A 10,000-nucleotide genomic window follows, 5' to 3' on the forward strand; every position below is an offset into this window, starting at 1 on the left:
CATTTTTTATGACAGTTTTTTTCGACATGGACATTTTTGTCCTCTGTTGACCTGTGTGTAACTTTTTTTAATTGATGCACACCGGTTAAAATCAAAAGTTGTATCTGTTAATATTATTTAATGAACACGAACCTACAATGATCAGTTTAACTAACAAAAATTAATAAAATAGCAAATGTGTTGCTCCAAATTACAATCATCATAAAGCGACACTTTTCATCATCCAATCAAATCCAGAGCTAGATTTATTCTCCTTTAATATCCTGTTTCATGCATCGTTGCCATCATCTGCTGATAAAATATGGAGCAGATCCGTTTGAGACAGAGCATGATGAACATGATGATATCAGTAATACATCAGTAATAACCCTGAGGTACTCCGAGATCCCTCCACACACACATAAACCACATTAACACTCAGATCTGAAGAATCTCAGGAGGATTTCTATATTTGTACATGCATTTGTCCAACACTCTCATCTAAAGTGACTTGTGTTGTGTTTAAGCCACTCGTGTTCATGCATTCTCTGGGAATCGAGGACCGTGGCGTTAATAATGCACTGCATAAAGTCATAAACGGGTCATTCCTGGTATTCGGGAACATTTTGGCTTCATAAATGTTGGAAAAAAATGTTTAACTAGTAGGCCTGCATATCGGTCAAGCTCAGGGACTAAAAAAAATAATAATTATGGGTAGATTCATTGTTCAGACGCTGGCCGTGAAGGGACATATACAGAGTTATCACACAATGTTAATAATGTTAAACAATGATACGTTTTTCTTGGATAGTATATGTCCCTTATGCCATCATGGTATTTTTTTTAATTCTTGAAACAATAACACAACTATTATTGATGAATAGAATGTCTTGATTAATGTCTTTTTGTACCCATTTTTGCCAACAGGATGATAAATAATAAAAAAATGTGTTCAAAAACATAAATTGTATATGCTGTTAATGATCCTCACCTCCCAAAATAAAACATAAGTATGCAAAACATTTAACATTGCTGTCAAATTATGATTTACAAATGACTCGCCTAACAGGGTGGACATTTTTAAGCTAAGTTAGCCGTAGCTCTTTGAGGGATCAACATTTAGCTAGCTAACCTTCTACAGATAAACAGAACCTTTATAACCATGTCAGATATGTTTTTACATTTTTTTGATCGGACAAACATTCTTCATAACAGGGACAAGCAGGATAACATTTCAAAAACTAAAAAGAAAGGTAGAGGTGAGAGTTGAAGCGTACTTAATTTTGTGCGGTTGAATTCCAGCAGGAAAAATAAATGATGTAATTTCCTGAAAATTGTGGTCTTTTTTGGAAGTCGAGAAATACATCCATAGGATTTATAAGAAATGGCTTAAATGAAAAATGTAGGTCTTCTTTATCACTTAAACAGACTATTTTGTATTTTACACACCTTTTTATTGATATATAGATTCAATTTTATCATGTCCTCAGTGCAAAGTAATCTGTAAATCAAGTAATCAAAGTAACTTCCACAAGAACTATAAACCATGAAATGATAAAAACATCAAAATATTTTTAGATTATGTTATAGAATAGGCTAAAACTACCTCTAGTAATACATATAAATCATGTGAAACTATAGTTATTTTTTTTACAATCGTCTTCATTTACTGCGTCCCTGAAGTCATCTTCCATTTCTTATAAATATGTGACTCATTTTATAGAAAATATGAGTAAGTAAATCATAAAGACAGAAAAGTCACAGTATAACAGGAACGACCCATTGATGCGTCATTGATGCACTGATGGTCTGAATGTTTCTGAAAGAGTCTCTTCTGCTCACCAAGGCTGCAAAAATATGAAATATATGAATATACACCGATCAGGCATAACATTATGACCTAATATTGCGTTGGTCCCATCGAGGCATGGCCTCCTGTAGACCCCTGAAGGTGTGCTGTGTGGTATCTGGCACCAAGATGTTAGCAGCAGATCCTTTAAGTCCTGTAAGTTGTGAGGTGGGGCCTCCATGGATCGGACTTGTTTGTTCAGCTCATCCCACAGATGCTCGATTGGATTGAGATCTGGGGAATTTGGAGGCCAAGTCAACGCCTCAAACTTCTTCCCATAGTGCACCTGGTGCCCTGTGTTCCCCAGGTAGGCTAATGGAATAACATGGAATTTCCGTAATGGAATAACGAACATAAGCGTCTTGTTTATTCGTTTAGTTTAAAAAACGAAAAATGAGATTTTGGCTCAAAATATATTTTTTTGTTTGTGGTTTACAAATCGGTTTATGGGTTCGATATTTAATTCACACACAAGGGCGGGGCTGAAACGCCACTTTTATCTGATTGGTCAAATCGGCGCAGCACCACCTACTGGTCCAGAGATACGAAAAATGGCTCTTTTTTTCTTATAACTTCTGAACCGTGCGTCTGATATCCAATTTTACCATATCGGCCATTTTGTCTGTCGGCCATTTTGAATTATGTGCTAAAATGCTGTATTTTATAAACACATGAATGGATTGTAACGAACACGTGATCATCAGACCAGGCCACCTTCTTCCATTGCTCTGTGGTCCAGCTCTGATGCTCACGCTTGCCCATTTTTCCTGCTTCTAACACATCAACTCTGAGGACGAAATGTTCACTTGCTGCCTAATATATCCCAAATCAGAAAAAGTTGGGAAAAAAAGAAAAAAAAGAAAAAAAAAGAAAAAAAAAAAAAAGAAGTGATTTCTAAATTTACTTTGACTTGTATTTCATTGCAGACAATATGAACACAAAATATTTCATGTTTTGTCTGGTCAACCTCATGTCATTTGTAAATATGCATCCTTTCCTGTCATTCAGACCTGCAACACATTTCAAAAAAAGTTGCAATTTAGGGCTAGTAATGAGGTAAAATGGTTAAATAATGATGTGATTTGAAACAGGTGATGTCAACAGGTGATTGTAATTATGATTTGGTACAAAAGCAGCATCCAAGAAAGGTCTAATCCTTTAGGAGCAAAGATGGGCCGAGGATCGCCAGTTTGCCAACAAATACGTGAGAAAATTATTGAAATGTTTAAAAACAAATGTTCCTCAAAGAAAGATAGGAAGAGATTTGGATATTTCACATTCAACAGTGCATAACATAATTAAAAGATTGAAGGAATCTGGAGGAATTTCAGTGCGTAAAGGACAAGGGCGCAAGCCTAAGCTGAACAACCGTGATCTCCGATCCCTCAGGCGGCACTGCATCAAGAATCGTCATCTAGAAGCGATATCACCACATGGGCTCAGGACTACTTTGGCAAACCTTTGTCAAGCACCACAATACGTAGTTACATCCACAAATGCCAGTTAAAACTGTTCTGTGCCAAAAGGAAGCCCTATGTTAACAGTGTCCAGAAGCGCCGTCGACTTCTCTGGGCTCGAGGCATCTGGGATGGACCATCACACAGTGGAAACGTGTACTGTGCTCAGATGAAGCAGTATTTCAGGTGTTTTTTGGGAGGAATGGACGCCGTGTGCTCCGGACCAAAGAAGAAAAGGATCATCCAGACTGTTACCAGCAACAAGTCCAGAAGCCAGTGCCCTTGGCAAAGGTAACTTGCACTTCTGTGAAGGCTCCATTAATGCTGAAAAGTACATCGAGATTTTGGAGCATAATATGCTGCCTTCAAGAAGACATCTTTTCCAGGGACGTCCATGCATATTTCAACAAGACAATGCAAAAGCACATTCTGCACACATTCTGCAGTCCTGGCTGCGGAGGAAGAGGGTTCGGGTACTTGACTGGCCTGCCTCAGTCCCGACCTGTCTCCAATAGAGAATGTGTGGAAGAGCCCGAACTGTTGCCCACCTTAAGACTTGTTTGCAGGAAGAATGGGACAAAATTACACCTGAAACACTTCATCACTTGGTGTCTTCAGTCCCTAAACGTCTTTTAAGTGTTGTGAAAAGGAACGGCAACATTACAAAATGGTAAATGCTTTACTGTCCCAACTTTTTTTAAATGTGTTGCAGGTCTGAATGACAGGAAAGGATGCATATTTACAAATGACATGAAGTTGACCAGACAAAACATGACATATTTTGTGTTCATATTGTCTGCAATGAAATACAAGTCAAAGTAAATTTAGAAATCACTTCTTTTTTTATTTATTTGTGTTTTCCATACTGTCCCAACTTTTCTGAACCCCAAGTGGATTTACACAAACTGAGAAAGTCAAGAAGCGTTAGGTTGTGCCCCGCTCTCCCCTATTCCTAAATTTTGACCAGTAGTGCGTTCGCATCATTTTTCTGGTAGTAATTTTGCAAGCTCAGAAATGCTTTGCACAGAGCAGCAGAAGATGGATGTCAAAGATCAATGCATGAAATCAAATCCGGCAGAACGCCTTCAGGGATGTTAAAGAGTGGAGGACAGTTCTGGATCAGAATGCGTTCAGAGCCGCGCGTCCTCAGATTACAGCGCGTGATTTAATCTCCATCAGTCGCAGAGCTGGGGGACGCGTGTGTGTGCAACAGCGCTCGACTTTGGGTCGGTTGCCTTCGCTTACAGGAGTCGGCATGCCCATCAATTATTCAGCCCAAACCAGAATTCATTAACATTGCATTACATGTCCCAGCCTCTTTCGGTGGCGGTGGGGGGGCGCACATGAAAGAAATGAATCCATCAGAAAAAGCTCATCTCTCAGGTCTGGAGCCGCTGCCCTTCGCAAACAGCATTTCCTCATTCCCTTTGAAGCCCATGGAGGATCAGCGGCGCCGACATGCTGGAATCACACTCTCTAAACGGCCCGGGAAGAGATGGGCCGGCGGACGGGTCTGGGAGAGCCAATTACAGCACAGGATCCGGAGGAATACGCAATGACAGCCGGCGGCGCGCATGAATTAATCACAGGCGATGTCACGTCCCGAATTAAGCACAATGTTACGTATTAAACAGACTTTACTTCAGCGAACATGGCACTTCATGCATTAATCATTCTTCTGTCAAAAGATTCATGTATTTTTTAGCTTTGCTGGGGGTTTATTTTAACTCGGACTGAACGCCTGAAGTTTAAAGAAGAGTCGCAGATTCACATTAGAGCTGCAGCTAACGATTATTTTTTCTGTTGACTAATCCAACTATTATTTTTTTGTATTATTCGGCTAATCTAATGATTATTATTTTCTGTCACCTAATGTAACGCTTATTATTATTATTATTTTTTTATTAGTCGCCTAATCTACTGATTATTTTTTGGGTTTAGTCGACTACTCTAACGATTATTATTATTGGTTAGTCGACTAATCTAACGATTAATATTTTCTGTCGACTAATCCAACGATTATTTTTTGTTTAGCCGACTAATCTAACAATACTTTTTGGGGAGGTTCGTCGACTAATCAAACGATGTTTTTTTTTTTTTTTTTTTTTTTTTTTTATTATATTTTTATTTATTTATTTTGTCGACTAATCTAACGATTATTTTTGGGTTAGTCAACTAATCCAACGATTTTTTTTATTTTTGTTAGTCGACTAGTCTAATGATTATTTTTCGATTTGTCGACTAATCTAACACTTTTTTTCTATGATTAGTCGCCTAATCTGACGCTTACTTTTGATTAGTCAAGTAATCTAATGGTCACAGAGCGGGGTCAGCGCATGCTGAGGGTCACAGAGCGGGGTCAGCGCATGCTGAGGGTCACAGAGCGGGGTCAGCGCATGCTGAGGGTCACAGAGCGGGGTCGGTGCATGCTAATGGTCACAGAGCAGGGTCAGCGCATGCTAATGGTCACAGAGCGGGGTCAGCGCATGCTGAGGGTCACAGAGCGGGGTCAGCGCATTCTGAGGGCCACAGAGCGGGGTCAGCACATGCTGAGGGTCACAGAGCGGGGTCAGCGCATGCTGAGGGTCACAGAGCGGGGTCAGCGCATGCTGAGGGTCACAGAGCGGGGTCAGCACATGCTGAGGGTCACAGAGCGGGGTCAGCGCATTCTGAGGGCCACAGAGCGGGGTCAGCACATGCTGAGGGTCACAGAGCGGGGTCAGCGCATGCTGAGGGTCACAGAGCGGGGTCAGCGCATGCTGAGGGTCACAGAGCGGGGTCAGCACATGCTGAGGGTCACAGAGCGGGGTCAGCGCATGCTGAGGGTCACAGAGCGGGGTCAGCATATGCTGAGGGTCACAGAGCGGGGTCAGCGCATGCTGAGGGTCACAGAGCGGGGTCAGCTCATGCTGAGGGTCACAGAGCGGAGTCAGCTCATGCTGAGGGTCACAGAGCGGGGTCAGCTCATGCTGAGGTTACAGAGCGGGGTCAGCGCATGCTGAGGGTCACAGAGCGGGGTCAGCGCATGCTGAGGGTCACAGAGCGGGGTCAGCATATGCTGAGGGTCACAGAGCGGGGTCAGCGCATGCTGAGGGTCACAGAGCGGGGTCAGCTCATGCTGAGGGTCACAGAGCGGAGTCAGCTCATGCTGAGGTTACAGAGCGGGGTCAGCGCATGCTGAGGGTTACAGAGCGGGGTCAGCGCATGCTGAGGTTACAGAGCGGGGTCAGCGCATGCTAAGGGTCACAGAGCGGGGTCAGCGCATGCTGAGGGTCACAGAGCGGGGTCAGAGCATGCTGAGGGTCACAGAGCGGAGTCAGCTCATGCTGAGGGTCACAGAGCGGGGTCAGCGCATGCTGAGGGTCACAGAGCGGGGTCAGAGCATGCTGAGGGTCACAGAGCGGAGTCAGCTCATGCTGAGGGTCACAGAGCGGGGTCAGCTCATGCTGAGGGTCACAGAGCAGGGTCAGCGCATGCTGAGGGTCACAGAGCGGGGTCAGAGCATGCTGAGGGTCACAGAGCGGGGTCAGCGCATGCTGAGGGTCACAGAGCGGGGTCAGAGCATGCTGAGGGTCACAGAGCAGGGTCAGCGCATGCTGAGGGTCACAGAGCGGGGTCAGCGCATGCTGTGGGTCACAGAGCGGGGTCAGCGCATGCTGAGGGTCACAGAGCGGGGTCAGAGCATGCTGAGGGTCACAGAGGGGGGTCAGCGCATGCTGAGGGTCACAGAGCAGGGTCAGCGCATGCTGAGGGTCACAGAGCGGGGTCAGAGCATGCTGAGGGTCACAGAGCGGGGTCAGCGCATGCTGAGGGTCACAGAGCGGGGTCAGAGCATGCTGAGGGTCACAGAGCAGGGTCAGCGCATGCTGAGGGTCACAGAGCGGGGTCAGCGCATGCTGTGGGTCACAGAGCGGGGTCAGCGCATGCTGAGGGTCACAGAGCGGGGTCAGAGCATGCTGAGGGTCACAGAGCGGGGTCAGCGCATGCTGAGGATCACAGAGCGGGGTCAGAGCATGCTGAGGGTCACAGAGCGGGGTCAGCGCATGCTGAGGGTCACAGAGCGGGGTCAGCTCATGCTGAGGGTCACAGAGCGGGGTCAGAGCATGCTGAGGGTCACAGAGCGGGGTCAGAGCATGCTGAGGGTCACAGAGCGGGGTCAGCGCATGCTGAGGGTCACAGAGCGGGGTCAGAGCATGCTGAGGGTCACAGAGCAGGGTCAGCGCATGCTGAGGGTCACAGAGCGGGGTCAGCGCATGCTGTGGGTCACAGAGCGGGGTCAGCGCATGCTGAGGGTCACAGAGCGGGGTCAGAGCATGCTGAGGGTCACAGAGCGGGGTCAGCGCATGCTGAGGATCACAGAGCGGGGTCAGAGCATGCTGAGGGTCACAGAGCGGGGTCAGCGCATGCTGAGGGTCACAGAGCGGGGTCAGCTCATGCTGAGGGTCACAGAGCGGGGTCAGCGCATGCTGAGGGTCACAGAGCGGGGTCAGCGCATGCTGAGGGTCACAGAGCGGGGTCAGAGCATGCTGAGGGTCACAGAGCGGGGTCAGCGCATGCTGAGGGTCACAGAGCGGGATCAGCGCATGCTGAGGGTCACAGAGCGGCGTCAGAGCATGCTGAGGGTCACAGAGCGGGGTCAGCGCATGCTGAGGGTCACAGAGCAGGGTCAGCTCATGCTGAGGGTCACAGAGCGGGGTCAGCACATGCTGAGGGTCACAGAGCGGGGTCAGTGCATGCTGAGGGTCACAGAAGTCGCCAACTTTCTGCAGAGTCAAGAGCTCCAGACCTCCAAACTTCTGTGGCCTTCAGATGAGCTCAAGAACAGTGTGTAGAGCTACATTGAATGGGTTTCCATGGCCGAGCAGCTCAATCACGCTTCTCTGTCTGACAATCCCATGGACGAGTCTGGGTTTGGCGGTTGCCAGGGGAACGGGACTTGCCTGACTGCATTGTGCCAAGTGTAAAGTTTGGTGGAGGGGGGATTATGGGGTGGGGTTGTTTTTCAGGGGTTGGGCTTGGTGAAAGGAACTCCCAAGACATTTTGGACAATTTCATGCTCCAGACTTTGCGGGAACAGTTTGGGGACGGCCCTTCCTGTCCCAGCATGACTGTGAATCCCCATAAACACACTCCTAAACCTTGAGGAAAGAAGAGCTGAAGCTGTTAGAGTGACTACATATTAAACCCTACGGATTGAGAATGGGATGGCGTTAAAGCTCATGTGTGTGTGAAGGGGCGGCACAACACTTCTGGTGATATAGTGTAATTACAAAGGAATCATTGCATTAAACATTAACTTTTTTAATAGGCCTAGTATGTGTATTAAAGAGCCCATATTACGCCTTCCTGTCTCCACTAGAGCAGGTTTTCCTGCATTATCTCCTCATTGTTGGGGCTCCTCTCTTCCCAGTCTGTCAGTAACGCTCTGTTTACTTCTTGAAAACTTCTGAAAGCACACTGTGCTCTGATTAGAGACAGAGCGACACGCGTCATAATCTGAAGGCCACGCCCACCAGGGGGGGGGAACAATCGAACGCCCTCCATTGACTTTGCATTGCGTGAAGCGGCATCCTTGTCATTTCGGACTTATAACAAAAAACAGAACAATGTCTAAAAGCTGATATGTGACAAAGTGTACAGCAAACAAGCTAAACAAAACTCAGAAGCAAAAACACAGACGTTTTTATGAGCTATTGAACCAAAAAACGAGCGTTTAATGACAAAAAAGTGGATACAGGCCATTGAGACAGAGCGCGACATGTTATATTACACTGAGAACTACACACACTAGAGGGGAACGCAATCAGAATAAAACTGACATTTGGATATTTGACTTAACAATGACAACATATTTACTGCACACATAGGCAAACTGAGACACACTGAGTGTCAGGATCCCAAAATTCACCCATTCTTCAGCTGAAGCGTCACGTTTTACTGCCTTTATCCACTTTTGTCTCCTTAAACTCTCGTTTTTTTGGGTCGACACCTTATAAAAACTTATTTCTGTGTTGTTTAGCTTGTTTGCTGTACACTTTGTCACATATCAGCTTTTAGACATTGTTCTGTTTTTTGTTGTAGTCCGAAATGACAATGAGGCAGCCTCACACAATACAAAGTCAATGGAGAGCGTTGGATTGTTTTTCCCCCCCGTTAGTGGGCGTGGCCTAAATACGCTCTGTCTCTATTGGCCGGCTGGAGCGGTGTGTTGTGATTGATGTATGGGAAATGTCCCGCCCCTTTCCATAACCGGCAGTTTAAACCAACTCGCCCCTTTATTCTGCGCATTAATTATTTAAATGAGGAATATTGTGTTGGTTCTCAAGATGGCGGCGTTTCAGGAGTTCAGAAACACTGAGAGAGAAGAACTGACTAGAATGTGTGTGTCTGTTCTGCTTATGCGCTGCGACAAAGTGTGTGACACACTCTTCACACTCGCTCAATATTAATGCCCTGCGCTCAGCTGCGGCTCCAGAACACATTCAAATGAAGTCCATCAATATGGACGCGGGTTCTCTGACCTTGGCGTTCTGAAGGGGGGTCTGGTAGCCCGAGGGCTGGTGAAGCCTCCTCTGAGCGCGCTCAGTGTGAACGTCTCCCAGGAACAGCTCCGCCTCCGGGTCGCCATGGTGACGGCGCCGCTCCAGCCGCATGAGCAGCAGCTCCTGCATGCTGAAGCCCAGGCCGCGGGTGCAGTCCTGCCCCCCCGCCCACA

The 10,000-nt window shown here is 46.4% G+C and overlaps 1 protein-coding gene across 1 annotated transcript in view; it reads right to left on the minus strand.

Annotated features, from left to right (window-relative positions):
• The window catches only part of LOC307120030 (protein APCDD1-like), a gene marked incomplete at both ends in the record, with an annotated part of 31,757 nt that overhangs the window by 13,732 nt on the left and 8,025 nt on the right, over positions 1-10,000 (minus strand). The window contains one exon of the mRNA XM_079806856.1: positions 9,807-10,000. This exon is cut by the window's right edge and continues 311 nt beyond it. Coding sequence (XP_079662982.1) covers positions 9,807-10,000 — 194 coding nt within the window. The remainder of the gene's footprint in view (positions 1-9,806) is intronic.

The sequence above is a fragment of the Gobio gobio genome (assembly GCF_949357685.1).
Source record: "Gobio gobio genome assembly, chromosome: 23".
Classification (NCBI taxonomy): domain Eukaryota; kingdom Metazoa; phylum Chordata; class Actinopteri; order Cypriniformes; family Gobionidae; genus Gobio; species Gobio gobio.